This window comes from Cyrtonyx montezumae, unplaced genomic scaffold (assembly GCF_038088225.1).
Source record: "Cyrtonyx montezumae isolate F1298 unplaced genomic scaffold, pur_monq_1.0 scaffold_7, whole genome shotgun sequence".
NCBI classification, from domain to species: domain Eukaryota; kingdom Metazoa; phylum Chordata; class Aves; order Galliformes; family Odontophoridae; genus Cyrtonyx; species Cyrtonyx montezumae.
The window spans coordinates 34,294,039-34,315,001 of NW_027072078.1; the positions used below are offsets into that span (position 1 = coordinate 34,294,039).

Below are 20,963 nucleotides of genomic sequence, written 5' to 3' on the forward strand. Positions count from 1 at the left end.
ACGCACACTTTATCTCCCTCCCTCACCTCCTAGTTGTACTTATTCCCTTAAGGCCATCACAAGCAATACGAGCAGAGATACAATTTTCAGGTTGAGTAAATCCTTTTTATTTTGGAATAAAACCTATGTACTAGAAGATAAAGTCAGAGCAAATGCTGTGTCTGAAAGCATCTTCCTCCCAACCTTGCCTTGCTTTGGGCTGGTACGTGTCTGCATTACTGGCTGCCTCTGCCCACACTGCTGAGGGAAGGTGCTCTATCATGATGGGAGGTGCTGCCACGATGGAAGGCAGAGGAGAAAATCCTGCCCAAACGATCTCTAACTATGGCCATAGTTAATGAAACTTCTGTCTGATCTGTCTTATATTATACTTGCATCGTTATGCTCTTGGACTCCTGATATTCTCCAGCACCAATATGGACGGTGCACTCAAGATGGAAGGCATTACCATGTTGGAAGGTGTTATCATGATGGAAGATGCTACAGTGATGGACATGCTACTGCAATGAAAGGTGCTACCACGATGGAAAGTCCTTACAGCAATAGGTCCTGCTCTGGCACAGTAATTCCCCTTCTGGGGAGCCAGCCTGGCTCCCATGCATCCCATTTCTGAGCAGAACTCTATTCCCATATGGCTGTTTTTAAGAGGTAAATGTAAATAGAATAGCATGCAAATAGAATGCAGATCAACTGCGATGTAAAGAACAATGGCTGTGTTTTATAGCTTTCACATGACTCGGAAAAGTGGATGGAGCAGCAGGGATGCTCAGAGGGTGCACCTCACTGGTACACATCATTTACAAGAGGTTTGGTGACTTTCACCAGCAAAGGATGTGGTTGAGAAACTCTTCTGCCTTTGAAGGAATTACATAGAAAAGTTACCTCTGTACAAGACCCAACAAAAAACTGCTGCTCCTGTTCATACCCAACACAAGTACAATAATCCAAAGAGCAGATCTGGCCCATCTTCCCATACACGATGAACCAGAAGGTTTATTTTCCTGTTCTGCCAATGCAAGAAATCAACACTCATGTTTCCATACATAAGATGTTTTGGATCCCAGCTGTGCAGCATTACACCAGGGCCATTCCCCTGCAGGGCAGGGACAATCTTGCCCAACACTGTTCTACGGTGCAGTTTCTCCACACACTGCTTACCTGGGGCTGGCCTGGGAGTGTGAGACAGCCAAGAGCTCAAAGCCTATAAAACATCAGGGCAGTACTGCTCGAGTTCCAGAAGCATGCTGTGGAGAGCCATCAGACCCAACCTGTGCATTACTGCACTGCCTCCAGTTAATGTTATCCATGGTTCACATTTTTCCTTTCCACGGTTCTACTTTTTCTGGCGTTCATTTCCTTTTATGTACTCTCAGTTACAATAGTGATCAAAGAACTCAGAAGTTCCTATGCAAATGAAGTTACGAATTTGTGGTTTGGGGAGAATGTAAAACCCACTCATTCTATTTATATTGAAATATTTTAATGTATTTTTAATGCCTCAGCTCTGGCAAAAATGAATTCCATTCAAGGAAGTGATATATTGAGCAAATACTATTCTCCTAGGTTTATTTCTTTGTCAAATAATTGATTTTTTGTAATGTCTCACATTACAGCTAACATTACATAAATGCAGGGAGAAGAATTGCTTGGTTGACGTGCATTTCTCATGAGGGGCCCTTCAGGGCTACAAGCCCCATTTCCATGAAGCGTGCTCCTTCTGCTTTGTTTTGCCCACACTGCTGACTGCTTGCAGCAGCTGATGGCTCCCAGGGAAGCAGTGGTGTGGGCTGGGCACCACCTGGCTCTAAATCAAGCTGGGTTCAGGTTGGGTATTAGGAACAATTCCTTCTCCAAAGAGCAGTCAGGTGCTGGCACAGCTGCCCATGGAGTGGGGGTCACCATCCATGGGGGTGCCCCAGAGCCGTGGCACTGAGGGACGTGGGCATGGGGGATTTGGCTGAGACTGAGACTTGGAGATGGTAGAGAAGTCTTCTCCAGCCTTAATGACTCCATGATGCTATGATGCCATGATTCTAACTTCCTCCTGGATGGCCACATGCAGGGTCAGAGCTTGTCAAACACGGGACCTAAGAATACTGCTTGTCTCGTGCTTTCTAACTTCCTGTGCAGTTTCTCTTTAGACAAAAGTGGAGATCGCTGCCAAAATCAGACACTCAGGGAACTCTCTTGCTTGTAAAACCAACCGCTCCCACGTGACACTCGAACATCTGGAATCCATCTCTCCCAGTGCAGCCTTGCTCCAAGCACGCTCGGATATCAGCCCGGAGGGGAGCGCGTGCGGCTTTCCCAGTGTTGAAGCAGCTCCTGCAGAAAGGGGTTTGAAGCTGATTGAGTTTTCAGGGAAAAAAAGCAGAGAACAATTAACACTGACAAAACAGTCAGGGATCAAAATGATTTTGAAACTATTTGATGGTATTCCTTTCAACCTGAGGAGAGAATCTTGCTTCCTTTGTCAAAGCCAAATGGGAAGCACTGTTCAGCATGTGCTGGAGCCACAGGGCTGCTCCCCCAGGGATGCTGATTCTTCCTGCAGGAGGTTGGGGCCAACAGTGACCCTGGATGGGGTGAAATGAGATGCTGAGCCCAAGCACTGGGACGGCGTTCGGGGAGGGTGGGAATCCACTCTGCAGTGCTGCATGGGCTCTGCGCTGCAGTACTGGCCCATGCAGGTGTTGCTGAAAGTTTGTGGGTTGATATATTCAGCAAACAATACTGATACTCGACATAGCTGATGGCCCTTTTTCGAAGGAACTACCAGGATGTAGTCTGTACATCAGTGTCAGATCAATGCATGACTCCCCTACCATGCACCCAGTGAGCATCACCCTGATATTTAAAAGTGAGCATCTTAGAATTAGAATTCTTAGAGTTGGATCCATGGTTCTATGATCTTTAAGGCCTCTTCCAACCCAACTATTCCATGGTTCTACAATCTTGAAGGTCCCAACTCAACCATTTCATGGTTCTATCATCTGTAAGGCCCCTTCCAACGCAACCATGCTACAATTCTATGATCTTTAAGGTCCCTTCCATCCCAAGCCATTCTGTTCTCTGATGCTATACCATTATAACTGTGCTGGTTCTGACCAGAGCAACTAATTATCCAAACGAGCAGCTCTGTTAGGTGCAGCCAGGATGTTCCTCCTTTTGCACACCTGGGTTACTGAGAGCATCTGCAGGCACACAGCAGAGGTCTTGAGAGCCACACAGGAGCTCAGAGCAAGCTCTTCCCTATCCCTACCTTTGCACATTTCCTTTGTGCTCAGACACACGTCCTGCAGCTCTCCCAGCCGAATGCTGTCGGAAATACTCGGCGAGTCGGAGGAGATCAGACCCACAAGGGAGGCATGGGAAGGGAGAGGAGGAAGAACACCTGCACTGCCGGCTGTTTCTCAATTAATATTTAAACACTTTATACTGATCTGGGACCCTCTGAGCAGAGTGCTTTGTAAAAACACAGCAGTGATTTAAGCCAGAGCTCCCCCAGCAGCTTTCACGTGCACCAAAGGTGGTGCCCAGCTCTCCCCTGGCACAGCAGTGAGCTCCTCCTCTGCAAATTATTCTCACATTAATTAGACTATGCTAAATGAAGAGTGGGATCTGCGTGCAGCGCAGCAGGGGCTGGAGGAGGCACAGCAGCCCCCGATAGAGCACAGGTGGCTGCAGACATCCAGGGGGCTCCCACCAACCAGCACAGCCCTGGGGTGTGCAGGGGAAGTGCCAGGAGCCATCCTTTTGGGGCACTTTCTTAATTATTTTTAATGAGATGTTTGCGGCTGCTTAAGAGGGGCAGGATGGGCAGTTCCCCTGGAGCCACATTGAAGAGTGAGCACCTGAGCAACTCAGAACTGTAACCTCAGCCTCATGGAAACGTACAAATTGCACCAAAAGCACAGCCAGGCATTACAGATTCCTGGTTTTCCAAGTCTTCCACTTGCAGGACAGGTTGCTGCTCTGCCTTGCTAAAAATTCCCAAACCATTGACACAATGCAGAGCCATCCTGCTGTGCTGGGAGGGCCCCAGGCTCTGACCTTGCACCGCTTCATTTGCAGATGGGCCCCAAACACAGCAAAAATGGTGCCCGTGCAACCAGCACTCCCAAATATTCACAAGAATGCTTTGCATTCCTCCAGCACATGAGGATTAGTAGTTTTCTGCAGAGTGATTTGTTCAGTGTTTCCCCTTGCTGTATCCTCTAGCTTGGGAATGGTTCTGCTCAGCATATCATGTTCACAGGGAGCAGTACCCTTGCAGCAAGCACTGCTCTCAGCAGCCAAGAGCTTCGGTTTTGCTCTGGTTTCTATCCCCCAAAGCCCTTCAGCAGCTCGCGCATTCCTTCCCATAGAGCTTACCCTTTCAGCTTACCCTTAAAGCAATTTATGGCTCAGCTGGAGAGAGGGCAGCCAGCACACTGTGTGGAACTGCAGAGGGCAACAACCTCCAGTGCCACCACTGCACGGGCACTGCTGACCTTTGGGGACAGGAGATGGGGTCACAAACCCTATCTGGGGGCTACAGTCCCAGGAGGAGTGAAGAAGATGGGTGAGGCTGCACCTTGAGTGCTGTGCTCAATTCTGGGCCCCTTGTTTCAAGAAAGATATCAAGGTGCTGGAATATGTTCAGAGAGGGGCAGCAGAGCTGTGCAGGGTCTGAGCACAGTGCTATAGGCAGCAGCTGAGGGAATGAGATGTCTCAGCCTGCAGAAGAGGAGGATCAGGGGAGAACTCATTGCTCCCTACAACACCTGAAAGGAGGTTGCAACGAGGTGGGGGTCGGCCTCTGCTCCCAGGTGACAGCAACAGGATGAGAGGTGATGACCTCACATTGTGCCAGGGGAGGGTCGGTTTGGGTGTTAGGAATGTTGGCAATGGGACTGGTTGGGATCTGGGTGGCAGAGCAACCTCTGCCCACCAGACACCACGTGAACTCTGCTGCAGCTTAATTAATAAAAATCGTTGGTAAGAGTACTGCAAGAGGAGCAAAACACACTCAACCCTACAAGCAGCAACACTTTCAGTGAAAAAGTGTCATTCAACCAACAGTAAAAGAGAGGGGAATAAATACCAGGGGGGTACACCTGCCTGTCACCCTGTCCTCAGCCTCCCAGCTTAGCCCCCATCCCCTTCAAGTTCCCATTTCCTGCACTGAAGCAGTAACCGTGTCCCCTGGCTGCCACCGTTGGTTATGCAGTGATGGATGTGCAAAAAACATGAAGGAAGCACTCCCCGGTGCCACGGGTTTTTGGTGTTGGGTTGGTTTTTTTTCTCACTTTTAAAATGCACTTTTTGAAGTCATAACATTTCAAAGCACATTTAAAATACGTTTGCAATGTGGGTAAAAAGATTACTTTCGTCTCCTGGAAAATGTAATTTTCCAGTAATTGGTGTTCCCCTACAGTAGCTCATATGCATGCATTAATCCTCTCCTCCAGCCTCACATGTGTTTCTTATCCTGTGTTACACAAAAGCACGCTGCTGAACCTCCCCAGGACCTCTGCTTTCCAAACTCCTGGGAGCCCTTGGCAAAATCAGATTTCCACACAGGCAGAAGAGTTTCCAGTTATCTATTCCATGCTCTGAGATCCAGCTCCATGCCCCCACCACAATTCCCAGCGTATTCACTATTCACAGAGCCCCCAATTCCCCCGACTTGCAGCAAAATCAACCTAATGTTCTCCAAAAAGGTTTCACCTCCAGGATAGCAATGGCTTTGTCTGCATCATGGCTTAACTGCGAGTTGATTGGTACTGCAAATGCCATATGTCTATTCCATTATTGCATGGACACTGGCGACAAATGGGTCTCTGCATTCCCTGTGCTGAGGAGCAGATCCCCTCTGCTGGTTGGGATGGGAGCTCAGATCTGGACCACCTTCTCCCATTGAATCAGTTCCTCCAAACCTCTGGGGCACGGTATCAAAAATTAATTCAACAAGAGTCAGCATCATTCAATGCCATCATGTTTTATGGAATAATAAAATACTGAGAGGGTAAAAATCTATTAACACAGCCATAGTCCTCCTGCTGTCTGCACATGGGGTGTCTTTTCTCTGCTGCACACTTAAAATTCAATTTGCAGTGCAAAGGCTGCTGATCATACTTTGCAGCTGCTATAAATATATATATATTTTTTTTTTTTTAAGTAAATGAGCAGTTTAATTTCAAGAAGATATTGTGCTATCGGTGATTCCCCTTTAAGCAGAGCCTTGGCACTGTGCTGAGCTATGGCACACAGCACCCTCTGGTGCTGCTGCAAGAAGTGTGAGGGCAAAAGACAACAGGAGCTGGCCCAAGGAGATGGGAATCTATCTTCTGCCTCCCACCATGATGGAAAGGGACAGCAGAAAATATTCCGGACCTCAGGGGTGCATTTCAGCCACACTCAAGCTGCCCATCCACCTCAAAAGCTTGATTTCATACACCACCAGTTTCTAAGCAAACAACTACAGGATGTTCTGGTGTCCAAACATCCCAGTATACGTTCTCCCACGTGCTGCTGTAACGCGCTGCTGTGCTGGGGCTCAGGGACAGCTTCTTGTTTAAAGCACAGAACCACTAAGGTCTGCAATGCACGTGCTGCAGCCCACCCTGCCACCCCAGTCCCAGCAGCCATCACTACATCGCCTCCTGCTTCACCCTGACGGCCCCAGCTCAAAGGTCAGCACCCAATTAATGAGGTTTCTGCTCAGTTGTCTAATCCCCCATAATCTTATTAGGTCGATCCTCCACTCCATCTCTTCCTGCCATCTCTTTCTCATTTTTTTCCCATTCCTTCCAGCTCTCCTCTCCCTTCCTATGTCCTATGCCTTCCCCAAGCACTCCCCTTTTCTTTGCTGTTTCCAAAGCACTCCAACTTCTTTCTCTGAACCGTGCTGAAGTTTTGCATTGCCTCAAAGTTTTCCCCAAATCAGAGATTGAAGGATCTTTGCCTTTAGCTGTATTCAGAGTTCTCAGCACTGCTGTTCCTAAACTGCCTTTGAAATGCTTCCCATTTATGGATTTCTCTCTGAAAGAAATCGCAAGGAAAACACTACTGGTTTTCGAGTTGACTTCCTCTATGCCCAAAACCTTCACTACACTCTCAAGGGCTGTTTTAGCTTTTGCTTTTTGAGTAACCCATTCTTTGTCTTGATTAATTCAGAGCCTGCATACAGGACCTCTTCCACCCTCTCAAAACCTTTCACGTATATTTCCCAAGAGCTCTTCTCCTTCAGTTTGGGTCATTTTTCCATCTTAGATACACAGAGGATCTACATTCATCCTTTCATTATACCTCTCCCATTGGTTAAGGAGAAATTCATGAACTCTAAAGTGGGAAACCACGCTCCAGCAATAAAGCAGAGCAGGATTATGCTGCATGCACTTTTAGGATTTCAGTGGTGTTGATTCCATCAGTTGCCTTGTGGGATTTTCACAACCACAGGAGAAGCACGCTATAAAAAAGTAAGAAAATTAGGCAGAGTGTAGAACAGAATTGGAAGCTGTGAATCCTCAGCTATGTCATTTTTGTGTCAAACTGTAAAAATCCCAGGAATTATCCATCTGACAGTAGATGTTCCTATATCTGGCAGCCAGGAGAGGAGCTTAATAGCTGGTTGCATTTATCTGTAGGAGGTCACGTGGCAGCCGCACGCGTGGGGCAGTGCTGTGCTCTGTGCAGTGAAATTCTTCTGCCTCGTTCCGTTCAAATAAGCAAAACCCACCCTAAGCTGCATCTTAATTCACTGCTTCATATGCAGCATTCAAACCTTGGAGTGGAGTCAGAATTTCAACTGGGTCAAAGCACCAGTGAGATGCATCAGCCCTAACCCTAAAGATATCCATGCTGGGGGTTCTGCCCTGCTCTCTGTCCCTTCTCTTTCCTCTCACCACCCTTGCTAAGGGGAGAAGCACAAAAGTGCTGGTGTCTACACTGAGGAAGCAGCCTTCCAGACAGACCTGATGCTGGGCTGACTGCTTCATTAGGGACCACATCATTCATGCCCCATGCAGTGTCAGGGATGGGATTTCACCCGTAACACCAAGCTCGAGCCATTTGGCAGTGGCCTCAGCAAGCTTGTGATATACATTCCTTGTTGTTAAGTGGAGGAAAGCCTTAATTGGGATATCAAATTTCAGGAAAACACAGTAGATGCCGTTGCACTGAGAGGTCTGGGGCTCAGTACGACCAAATGTTGACGGCTCTGGGCTGATGTGCCAGGCAGCACAGCTGTGGTCATCACATCACTGCGGTCACAAATTGCTCTTTGGGTGATGGGCAGCCACCCTCTCCCAGGAAGCAGAGGGAATCGGGACAAATGAAGGCACTGAGGTCATAAAAGAGAGGTCTGAAATAGAAAATCATCCTAGTGCCTGGTAACCAGTCCCTAAGTACTGGAGCATCACTTAGTTCAGCTGAACAAAAGAAAAAGGAAAACTGAAAATTCTCCCCAAAAATCTGTTCCCATCCTGAGATGCATCTGTCATGGGCAATGCCGTTGGATGTGATCCAAGGCTTGTCTTCCCTTTTCCTCCACCTCCTAACTACAGGTAAGAGCATACCCAGGCTTTGATTTCCTTGCTCCAGTGGTGTGCAAACACAGTAATTTGAACAGTTTTCTGCTGTAACCTTTCTGCTCAGAGGCCCCATAAAGGGACTGAGGTGCAGTGCTGGGGTAGGACCCTTCCACAACAAACACAAAGGTTGGTGCTTTTTCACTCTTGCTTTTAAAGTGCACCATGTTAATGTTTACAACTGTTTAGAGAAAAACACTCAGTTTGCCCCAAGATCTGGTTACGGGCCTGTAATGATGAAATAAAAAGCAGTGATTTCATCCTGGCTTTGGGCAATGGGCTCAGCCAGGTCATAAAGTGGCCCCTCTGCATTCAGGGAACACGTACCAAGGGGAGACAGCAGTCCCAAACAAAATGGAGCTCTGAAGGGATAGAAGTGGGAGTTCTGGGGAACGGGGGGATGTGAACCCCTCCTACAGTTCCTGGCTTGGCCAAGGGTTGGCAAGCTGTGGGTGAAGCCCAGGCAGAGCAGTAGTGCCTGTGTTCCCTGCAGTGTGGTTGGGCATGAGGAACAATTTCTTCTCCAAAGGTTCCTGGGGGTGTCCCAGAGCTGTGAGGATGTGGCACTGAGGGACGTGGGCAGTGGGCATGGTTGGGATGGGCTGGGGTGGGGCTTGAGGATCTGAGAAAGCATCTCCAACCTTCTATTCTCCATAGAGCTCCTCTCCAGCAGCTGAGCCCCCAGCCTATACTGATGCATGTGGCTTTTCTCCCCCAGGTGCAGGACCCTTGCTGAACCCCATTGGCTTGCTCTGCCCAGGTCTCCTTCAATGGCAGCACAACCTCCTGGGGCAGCAGCCACTCCTCCCAGCTTCGCACCACCCACTGCACCCAGAGGTGCAGAGGGGCTCAGCCCTGGCCCCCACCCAGATTTGAAGCACAGACCACATCCAGCATCGTGCAGCCTCAGAAATGCCTCCTCAGCACAACGCTGAGCTGCACCTCTCTCCGTTAATACCTGCATGCAGAGAAATTGCATCAGAAATGATTTCCCTCCATCTCAGTAAAAGCACATTAGGAAAAACTTCAATTTCTAGGAAAACGACTTGACAGCTGTGTTGAAATTACCTCTGGTAATTTTAACCGAGTGGAAGCTTTTATACTCGATTGCACCAAAAAAAAAATGTAAAGCATGTCACTTATTAAGCCTTCACATCTGACACTCAGCCTAGCACCCGACGACATCTTTACAGCAATCCGGAGTGCAGGCAGATAATGTACCTCAAACCAGCAGAATTAGGGACTGCGGAAAGTCACTACATTAGAAATAAAATGGGCTCTCTAGGTTCTAGAAGATAAGCTTAAAAAATAAGGAAGAAGAAAAAGAAGAACAGACATCAGAAGGCGTCTCTCGCATCTCCCTCTCTCTTCCTCGCTGACCTGATGATCGCACCCGCTTTACCAGGGACTTGTGTGCTCCCACTGACCTGCAGCATTGGGCTCTCATCCCCCCCACTGGCTGTGGCCTCAGCTCCTTTGGTCCTGTATCAAAGGTGGACCCAAATGCCATGCAGGAAGCTCTGGCAAACCCCCCCAATTTCCTACCCGAGGTTTTTGAACAAGAAACGTCTAGCAGCACTTCATAAGGTTCCCATCAGGGAGCGATTGCAGGGAGGAAGAAAACCTCACTTAGTCTATTAAAACCCACATAAAAATAAATATGCGAAACCAGCTGAAAGCACGAGGCCTGTAAAATGTTTGGGCCAGCTTAGGCAGGCTACAGACAGCACAACTGTGCCACCAAGACTCTAGGATTTTGGTGATCCCAGCACAAAAAGGGTGATGGGCACAAGCTTATTGTGGTAGAGGTGGGGTGCAGTGGGCTGCCACTGTTTCCAAGCGGTGCTGGGGGCTTGCAGAGCTCCTAGGAAACCTCGGTTCCCACCTTCAGGCTGAGCTGTGTCTCTGCTCACCCAGGCACACCCGTCCTGTGATTCATTACCGGGTGAGCATTAATGGCAGCATCACTGCCAAGCATCTGGCTGCGGTTAACGGCTTCCACGTGGCAGGTAAGCGCTGCAGAGGAAAGCATAAACGTGTTGTAAAAGAAAACCCAACCCCTCCAAATAAAAGTTGAGGAACAATAAAACACAGCAGTTGCAACGTAAGCACACCCTCTTGTGCCGTCCAGCTGCAGCACGTCCTGCAGCCCGTATGGTGCGGGACCACGCTCCACACGTGGGCTGGTGGTGATAGGATGGGATGAGTAGCAAGTTAGGACTTTGGCTTTTCGGAATAAATACTTATCCAAAGAGCAGTTGGGCACTGGCACAGCTGCCCAGGGAGTTGGGGTCATCATCCCTGGGGGTGCCCCAGAGCCATGGGGATGTGGCACTGAGGGATGTAGCAAGCTCTGCATGGAGGGTTTCAGGGATAGGAATGCAGCCAGGTGCCCGTGCCCCACGCTTTCTGATCACTCACAGTCACCGAAGGGTTAATATCTCAGCGGCCTGAGCTTGCTGCACTATCATCAGTTTTCATTCTGCTGTTGAATGTGTAGCCCCAGGCAAGCATTTGCCCTCCTCGCCTCAATTTTTCAATCCATAAAATAACAAAGGAATTACAATACTTTGACAGTTGTGCAAACACACGGCATTCACGCTCATTTCACGTAGTGTTTATTTTACAAAGAAGGGATGCAGTTACCTCAAATTTCACGTTCAAGTGCTGGACTGTGGTGGGAAATAGCTCCACAGGCAACCAGAAACAGCATAAAGTTTGTGGCAGGTGGGCCTCGTCCCTTGCAAATTGGCACAGCTGCACAGGGACTGGGGGTCACCGGCCCTGGGGTGTCCCAGAGCCAAGGGGATGTGGCACGGAGGGATGTGGGCACAGTGGGGTGGGTGGGGTTGGGGATCCTAGTGTTTTTCCAGCCCTACAGTAATTCATTTTCACTAATTACTTGCAGAGTAATTAGTGAAAACGTGAGTGTGCCACATGAAGTGAATGCAAATTAATTCTTCCTGCAAAAATATATGTTTTGGTGAAGCATGTGATACAAGAATGCATTCATTCCAGAAACTCAAACACAATGGCTGTGCTTTCCCCCTCCCTCTGGTTAACATGCCCCGATTCACCCTCTCTACACAGAGCCAGTTGCACAGCACCTAACTGAGTTGCTGCCCACAGTAAGCATCTGCAAAAGAAAAATCTGACTTTGCAAGCTGGGATAACATTAGTGGCAGAAACAAAACACCATGAGACCTACCAGCACCTATCACCCAAAGGTCCCAGGGCCTCACATGCCAGAGCTGTACCCACAACTGCAGGCAGCCGCTGGGTCCTGCTGATCTCGAGGCTCATTACTGGAAACACAGCTGTTTACTCCAGGAAATTGTCAGCCTCTTGATGCAATCCCAGCTTGGTGGGAGTGGATGTTTTAATTACCACCTGGAAACAGATAGCAAGTGTTTACAAGTTGCGATAGGCTCTCCCCTGGGGGAGAGAACAGCACTTTCTTTGCTCTTCAGTGCTGTGACCCAGGGAATTCTTTATTTTCTGCTGCTTGCATTTGCTGCACAAAGCTGGGAGGGTGATGGATGGGACTGGCTGGTGCAGAGGCAGCAGCATAAATGTCAGCTGGCATGAAGCTGAGGATTTGAGATGCGATCAGCCAGCCAGGTGCAGCTCACTGCAAGGACTCTGGCACGCTTGTTTTAAGCATTTTAGCTCAGTGCCGCTCTCAGCACACAGCACTGGCCCCTGCAGGAGCACACACACCTGATTGGAAGGGTCTGTATCAGATACAGAGGCAATCTCCAGGCTCCAGGCACCTGAAATAGTCAGGGAACTAAGTGATGCTTCAGCTGCGGACGTCCGTCTGGGATGCCTGCCAGAGAGCTGGAAAGGACACGCCAGGGTGTTGCATTATCTCTGTGAGCACAAGGCTGCTAGGCAAGCAGATGTGTTAACCAGCCCGTGATCGCAAACAGGAGGCACAGGGGATATTTTGCACACTAGCATCAATGATGCTCGTTATGCATCGTGAGCGAGGCCAGGAGAGGCTCCAAAGCTAACAGAGAGCAGCAAGAATGCAGGGCAGTCTGAAATTCACCATCAGTGCTGCTCACCTGGACACCGTGCACAGTAAGGAAGACCATGGATGCCCTGCTAGCAGAGGCATCGCCCCTCCACCTGAACAAAACAGCTCCAAACGCAGCACGAAGCACCACATTTTCAGGCCTGTTTCTGGAAGCACAGATAGAGCTGTATGGAAGGAAAGCTGCTGTCAGCTCCTGTGCTGCTTGCATCTAAATGAGCCCCCCAAAGGAAGCCCTCTTCCCTATGTAAATAGCAGAGCTGGTCCCCGCAGGCCTGTCTCTGCCCTATGTAAATACACCCGCAGCCCCTCCAGGCCTGTCAGTGCCAGGCATTAATGAGCCCGCAGCACCGTTTCTTCTCTCATTTCGTTTGGCAGTGCAGATGCTTCAGTCTCTCGACGTGTTATTTAGAAAGTTTGGAAAACGTAAAGCATGCCCGAGAGAAACGCCAAATCCCCGAACTCGTGGGGGAAGTGTTTGTGTAACTTAGAGGGGGGAAAAGAGCTCTCGGTGGTGTTTACTGTGTGCATGAGAGTTTTCCAGTTGTTAAGAACGGCAGCGGCGATGGGAAGGGCAATCCACCTGAAAAATGGCTTAAATCCAGAGGCAGCTGCTGCCATTAGAGGCAGTGCTCCTTCTTCACTCAGTTGCTGTGAGATGTTTTTCTGAAGGTCATTAATGGGTGCCAGGAGACGAAGGAAAGCTGTGCGAGGCGAAGCAGAAAGAGACTTGTTTTCCAGCAGACGCTCTGCAAGGGAAAAAGAAAGTACAACCAGACAGAGCTCCGGGTTGCACAGCTTTGACTAAAGAGAAGGATGGAAAAGGCCCTTTCCTCAGCATCTGTGGCATTTTGAAGGTTAAAAACCCAAATGCCAAAAAAATTGTAACTTTGAATGACATCAGGCCACCCCCATAAACGTTCTCCTGCGCGTAGCTGAGCAGGCAGCAGAGATAGCTCAGAGAGAAGCCACACATCCTGTAAAACACCCATCAGCCTCACTGAAAGCAATGGACAAAGTCACCACGGAGACGTTGTGCAACGGAGGAGGAATTTTTTCAGCGTGGCCCTGCTCGGCAGCTGCTTTCCTCTCTTGCACAAGATGTTCAACAAAACAGGAACGTGTGTGTTTGCTTGTGGGAGCTTCCTGAGGGCCGGATCAGGTCCAAGTGAGAGCCTCAGCTCCTCCGGATGCACAGAGTGCCGAGTTCACCTCCTCCTGTCCCAGTGGGAGTGCATCCCCATCCACCCAGCACTGACTCACCAACCACCCCAGCTCGCCCCTGGCCGATGGCCATCGCATGCTTTCATCCCAGGTGTCATGCTTCTGGGTCTCCGGGGTGGCCAGATGGAGATGTACTGGACTGAGGGTTGCCTTGAAGAATCAGTTATTTAGCTGGTAACAGTTTGATTTTCACACCTATATGTATGTCTCCCTTAAGCAGCGCTTCTTCCTTAAGAAAACGTCTTTCTGGCATTGCAGTCTTTCAAGAGACGTGACAGGTCTTTTGTAGTAGGTGTTGGTTTTGTTTTTCTTAACAAATGCATAGAGGAAGTTTCAGTGCAATTCAAACACTGCAGAGGCAGACTGGGTGACAACAACTATACCTGCAAGAAAGATCTTCCAACATGTCAACCAACCCCCCTTCCCACACGCTTTGCAGGCATCTTTCACACTGCACAATTAGATGCACAGGTACAATGGGGAGCAACAGAGGCTTTGTCCTCCCTGGGCAACAGCAGAGCAGCACTTCACATCAGCAATGGCAAAAGCACTTCAGTAAATCATTCCTCCTCCATCCACCTCCCCCAGCCCCTCAGGCCAGCAATGAGATTGCTTTTCCACCAAATTGTATAATATTTTCCTGCTAAGGGATGTCAAATTCTCTCTTGAACACTCAGGTTTCCAGACAACAGAAAAAAGGTGTTTACCCACTGACCATAGTGCCAGAACAGGGCTGATTCTGCTGGTGGCTGTGGCTGATTATTTTATTTTACTTTATTTTATTTTATTGTTAAGGCTTTGTCTTAACATCAGTGGGAGCTGTGCCTTCAGACAAAATTAGGCATTGTGTTTTTCACTCTGCAAACTCTTACAGATCCCCATCTGGTAAAGGGCAGCTAGCATCGGCACAGCAATAATGACAAATATTTTGTTGAGGTCCCAGGAGTGAATTCTCTTTACAAATTAAAAGTGCAAACCTGGTGCTGAGAATACTGAGTCAGCACCGATGGTTTAGACCAAGGAATTGTACCTAATATGCTTTCCCAGACATTTTTCAATATACAAGAGTATTAAGTGCCTTTTTCAAGTGGAGCTCAATAGTTATAACAGTGCTTAGCTTGCCATAAAAAGTGACTGTGAGAATGAGAGCTGGCAAGTCTCTTACCAGACCTAATACCGATCTGTTTTGCTGTATTTGTTTATGTATCCACACTAAGGATAAAATCTAACTCTCTTTTTTTGCTAAACATCCACTGCTCTCCACAGCATCTGCATCACGAAGGAAGGAAGGAATACATGTTTCGTTTATTAAGTTATCCTGCTGAAATGCTGTTTGTATCTCACAGCAAGCACGGGTCTATCCTGCTGGACCGCAGCCAATGTTTGTTCCTGCTGAAAAAGAAGGCTGCTCTGTGGGGTTACACCTAAAAGAGCAGCTCAGGCAGTCATGGCACATACCACAGCACCTCAGCTACCTGCACTGACCCTGTGGTGACAGGTTTGCTTACAGCTCTGACCTTACTGGGCCACTAGGAACCATCAGAGATGGAAAAAGCGAAGGGTTCCCACCGGAAATATCAGCCCCAGAAATCCAGGAGCATAACAATGGATGGTGTGTGCTAATCCACAGTGGACTCACATCCCAATTTACTGTTTAGTGTAAGCACAAAAGAGCAGATGAGAAGCTCTGTTTCTCTTAAGAAATGACGCCCTGGCAGCAGATATGAGGCCCCAGGAAACAAGCAGGTGGTGCTGGCTGGCAGGGCACCTGGAGGCCTGAGTGCTCAGGTGATAATGGGATGATGTACAAGTGAATCTGAAGAGGAGCTATGACAACAGCTGTAAAACAGCAATAAAGTTTTATTCAGGTGCAATCTCTAAAGGACTTTGAGGTTTTGACCTAAAACCCAGACAACAAGAAGTGAGCAGTACCTCTACCGGTGCTGTTGTCAAAGCTGACTCAGAAATGGAAGTAGTTCAGCCCATTCCTGACCTGCTGGTGTTCTGACTGACATCAGTGCTGCTGGTTTATAAGCCCCAAGCATTTCTGCAAGCACACAGGAAACACTAACTCTATGAACCAAGAAAAGAAAACCCTTCAGAAAGGAGAATGGAAGGTCAATACTAAGACTGGAAAAGAGCACTAATTTCATTAAAGGCCTATTCTTCATGGAGAAATTTCTCCTTTACAATGTCAAAAAACTTCCCATCCTCACTTAAGCCCCGTGGGGAGCACCAAAGAAGGCCAAGTGCTGGTCAGTGGGGAGCAGGAGGGGTCCAACCAGACCTGGTTCTGGGTGTCCCCTTCCAGCCCCTGCATGCTACAGAGGAACCTGGAACAGATTTAAGCCTTTAAGCACTCCTCCCTCCAAGTTCAGCAAATTACTTCAGCTCATCATCCTCCCACTTTGACAGTGTATTTTAAAACACAGCACTGGTACTAGTTCAACGACTTTTATCTTTCATTGGCATAATTGCAGTGGATAATCAGTCACGTCAAGAAAACGCCTCAAGCGTGATGAGCTTCCAACTAAAAGTCTACGAGCTGCTTAAAGAACACAGACAAAGCATTTTGAGTAACTCATTTCTTTAATTGGATCATAAATTCAACTTCATGAGACTTTGCATGTAGAAGAACTAATGGTCTGTGAGTTTTAGCAACGCATTTCTGACCATCCCAAAATCACAAAACACACTTTCAATTTGGCTTTATAAAATGATCACAAAAGGATGCCCACTTGGACTCTTACAATGGATCTCCACGGAAGAGGTTTAACCTTAAAAAGCACACACTCTGAACTGCCCTGTTCCTGTGGACTGGCTTGATCCCCAGTTTCAGTGAATGAGGCTGAAATTTTAGCGAGTGCTCAGTTTTAATTCCAGGCATTAAAACCTAGAAATGAAAGCAAAGGGCAAGGCAGACATAAGCAGGTAAATTTAAACAGCATACATAAGGATGTTTTGTAAACTAAATGCATACCTAGGCCTGTCAAAAACTACAGCTGCTAACAGAAGAGAGACTTCATGTTTCAAGGCATCCAATCCAGGAAGTAACCAACCCTGCCTACATCTTCATCAGACAGTCCTGTCCTTACAGGAGGTGGCAGAAACCTCACTGTGAACTTCTGACATGGCCTGGAAAAAACAACTGGAAAGTATTAATAGGACGTAAGGGTGTTTCTGTTCTCAATTACAGCAACTAGTTATTGCATTAACTCATCATTTTAGAACAAAGGACTGCTCCTATCTCCTGTATCTACACCACGAGATGACTTGGATCAGAAAAACTACTCTATTCCCACATTGGGTCTAAGACCTGTGTAAGCAGAATCTGATCAAAACGTCTAAATATCCCAAGATTTTTACATCAAAATTGTGGATATACGTTCATGTCTAAATAACACACTGACAAGGGATGCTGCAGCTGCTGTTACTACCAGAAAAAAAAAACCACCTACTATCACTCCTATAGAGACAAACTCGGTTTCTTCTCTCAGGAACTTCTGGTGCCAGCTTGTAGCTCTTGCTCAGGACATGACAAGCCTACAGATACAAAAAGCATTCCACCTTCTCAAGTACTTTGTGCACTTCAGTGAGAATTCTCTTCTGCAGATAAAGGCAATAGCAACAGGCCACCAGTCCTGTCTTCAGTGTTCATCTCATTGCATAAAGAAACGTGTGAACTTTTGTGCCGGATTTCATACCAGCTTGGTTCACCCAGCTTTACAGTTACCATTTCTTGTGCTAATGAAAATTCTTCTTTTCACATCATAAACTCCCTGACAGCAAGACAGAGTACAAGTGGCCAGAGTATAGCAAAGGAGGGGAAAAAAGTGTCTTTATCTGGACAGAAGAGGCTTCATTTCTTCCATAAAGCTCACTAAAGATACAAAGATCATTTATTTCTTGGTCTGAACTTAATTTGCAATCTGGGGAGGAATGGGCTTTTTTACCCTGTCAAAGGTTTACAGGCTGGTTCAGCTTGGTTCCATGACAACTGATGTAGGGGACCCACAGACCCACGCCCTGGGAAAGGGGAAGGGAGGAAGGGAAAAGGGAGATGGGCCTAGAAACAAAACAGCGGCAACGATCTGAGGAGGAAAGCTAATTTACTAAATCAGGTACTGGAAAGCAGAATAACACAATATAATACAATGTAATCAGAATTAAAGTAATAAATCAAATAAAATGAGCAAGAGAGAGTGCCTGATGAACCGAAGGCCTTACACTAAACGCTGAAGGCGAGACGGCAGCGAGCATCCACTGCTGGGTCGATACCCAAAGGAAAGAAAGAGAGGGTCTCGTGACACACAACAGTTTTTTTATCTTTCCCTCTGAGTGACACACCCTCATGTGCAGAATTCCCAGCCTGTGTGTAGGAGAAATGAGGCAGGTCTGAAGTGACACAGAGGCGCACAGGTTGCATCAGAACAGTTTAGTAGAAGTGCAATGTGTAAAAACCATGAATGCTATCTTTCTACCTCTTTTGAAACAGGCTCTGAAGCTTCTTGTTCACTTCTTGTGTAAACTGAAAAACTTCAGAAGAACTTCCTATCACATCAATATGAGTATCGTAAGGAATAACCAGAACTTTATGGTAGCAGGATTTTACACTTTCACACACCAATCTGTATTTCTTCTTATCTCTGGTGCACCCCTCAAGGTAGATCCTTTCTTTACGTAAACTGTTAAGAAGTTTCATAGACTGGTTTTCAATTTTCTCCTTGACTCTTAATACTTGTCCAGCATCAGGCCTGCTTCTGGCTCTCTGAAGATGTAGTGTAGTTATATCACCATCAGTGACATCAGAAATTACAACATCAGTATTCGTGAGGAGTTCCTTGGAAAAGAAGTGCTTCATATAGTGATATATATCTGTGTCAAGAATAACCACTTGCTTTTCCCCTTCTGCACCATGAACAAACTTATTCGTCTCTCTGGTGAGTCTGTGTTTCTGCTGCCTCTTCTTTGGACTCTGATTGGATTTACTTTGTTCATTTTTGTCCTCTGAGAGGGAGTTTGCTTTTAGTAACAGAAAGTCTCTTAGCAATTTGATTGCTGGAAATGACCCTTGAACAGAAATATGCCCGTTGGATTGCAAAGGACCAAAGGTCAAAGCTGTGTTCTTCTTTTTCAGTTCTTCTATTAGATCCTCTAAAACAAATTTATCTTTGAAAACAGACATATTGAGGACAGATGAGACAGAGCTGAAGACCTAGAATTGTGAATTGCAGAAATTAGGTAATGATTAGCACAGCAAAGAAGCACAACCAGATAAACAAAGGATAAACTTACATTTTCACAGTAAGGGGTTACTTTCAAAGCATAGTATCTGGGCAGCCTCCTGTCTTCCAGTCGATGCTCATTCTTTTGTAGAACTCTCTCTACAACTAAAGAGAAAGCCAGATTCAGTATAAGTTTGTATCTAGAAACAAACAAAAGTTTGCACAAAGTCTCTTCACTGAACAGAAACAAAATCCTAAAACTGACTAACAGAAAGAGAGGTGTTGGTCTACCAGACACATAAAGTCCTAATACCAGTAAGCAATGTGATCACTGGTTTTAGATTAAACGTTCTAAGGCCAGCTCCTGGGAGAACTTTTCCTACAGTGTATCAGTGTGAATACCTTCTTGATCTTCAAAAGTTACATATGCAACTCCTTTTTCCATTGTTGGATACTTCACTTCTTCCACATCTCCCCCATTATTCTTTGTCTTTTGGAAATGAATCACCAGTATGTCACTCATGACATCATCGTTCAGAACACCATCTGGAACACCAGAGATGACAACGGTCCTTGCTGATTTAGCAGCTTGTCCCATGTCCTGTGAAGAGAGAAATGGCATGCTGTAAAACACAAGAGTACCAGTAAACCACATAGGGGTTACCCAGAGCCATCGTGGCTGCTGAAATGGCTCCCTTCTATTCAGACAACACGCTCCTTTCATAGCCGACTAAGGCTACTTTACAAGATTCTGATTTCAGTGAATGCCAGATTCCCTCAGGCACCTTCACATTACCGTGCAGTAAAGAAGTGTCACTTACATACTCTTGGTATCCTCTTTTGTTAAAGCAGTAAAAACTAGAACTAAATTTAACAGCTTCCCAAATGAAAGGCCCGCTGTTAACGCTGGTAAGATTGTTTTCTCTAATATTCAGTATCTGAAGGAAATGGAAAATGTTAATTGCATGTACTGTTCAACAAGGACTCTCTTTTCAGAGTGTCAAGGTCAGCTTCAGACAGTCTTTACTTGTTAAATTCACAAGAGCTGGGACCGAGGGTTATGCTCTGACTCAGCTCTCTCCATTTACTCAGAGGACAACCTTGTTAAATCGGAAGAACATAATCCCGGTCATCTGAGACCTGCAGTGCATAAAATAACCACACACATGATTTTCATCAGAGCCAGACCTCCCAATGCTGCAAACATTAAACCATCCTTAACAGGATTTGCATCTATGCCTTGTTAGGAAAAGCATCTTTTCTTTCCATTCCTGCTAACAGTATTATTTCAGTGAAAATACAGAAATAAAAACAACATAAATGATGGGACACTGAGGAAACTCTGCAATGGCTTGTCGTCTTGGAATTAAGGAAAGGATGGAAGAAACCAATTCAGCATGCTTGTTGATCTAGTAGTTGGCAACCCTGCCTACAACAGAGGGGTTGCAAGTTGACAATCCTCAGGGTCCCTTTGAACCCAAGCCATTACGTGATTCTATCTGCATGGGAAGCGTATGGCAGCGAGCTGTCACTAGCTCTGGAGCAACCACACAAGGCCTGTCCTTCAGCCTGTGTTCTCCAGGTTTCTCTCCTGGCTTTACATCCTCCATGTTTCCCTCCTGGCCCTACACCCTGCAGGCTCCTCTCACAAAAGCCCTCCTGGCTGTGTGAAGCACCGGGGTCACCAGGCACTCCCCAGTACGTGCACGTTCCGCCCGGACCCACGCAGAGCAACACCGCAGCGCTCCCGAGGGGAAAAACACAGAGTCCCACGGGCCAGGCCTGCCTCCACCACCCACCCGAACAGAGCGGGGTGGACGGCACGACGAGACGGCTCCGAAGGGCCGCAGGGGCACAGCGCACCCGCCCCGCCCCGCGCCGCCATGCCGCGCTCCCCGCGCC

The 20,963-nt window shown here is 47.3% G+C and overlaps 1 protein-coding gene across 3 annotated transcripts; it reads right to left on the reverse strand.

Annotated features, from left to right (window-relative positions):
* Positions 1-18,182: 18,182 nt before the first annotated feature.
* RBM43 (RNA binding motif protein 43) lies at positions 18,183-20,963 on the reverse strand. Of its 3 annotated transcripts, none has more exons than XM_065751411.1 (4): positions 20,861-20,963; positions 19,464-19,662; positions 19,132-19,226; positions 18,183-19,051 (listed from the first exon to the last, which is right to left on the reverse strand). In XM_065751411.1, the coding sequence occupies exons 2-4, from the start codon at positions 19,657-19,659 to the stop codon at positions 18,314-18,316; spliced, it is 1,029 nt and encodes a 342-aa protein (XP_065607483.1). In that variant the 5' UTR covers positions 19,660-19,662; positions 20,861-20,963; the 3' UTR covers positions 18,183-18,313. The 3 variants fall into 3 exon arrangements, with proteins under 3 accessions (XP_065607483.1, XP_065607484.1, XP_065607482.1); XM_065751412.1 differs by lacking the exon at positions 20,861-20,963 and adding an exon at positions 20,089-20,317; XM_065751410.1 differs by lacking the exon at positions 20,861-20,963 and having other exon boundaries at positions 19,464-20,317.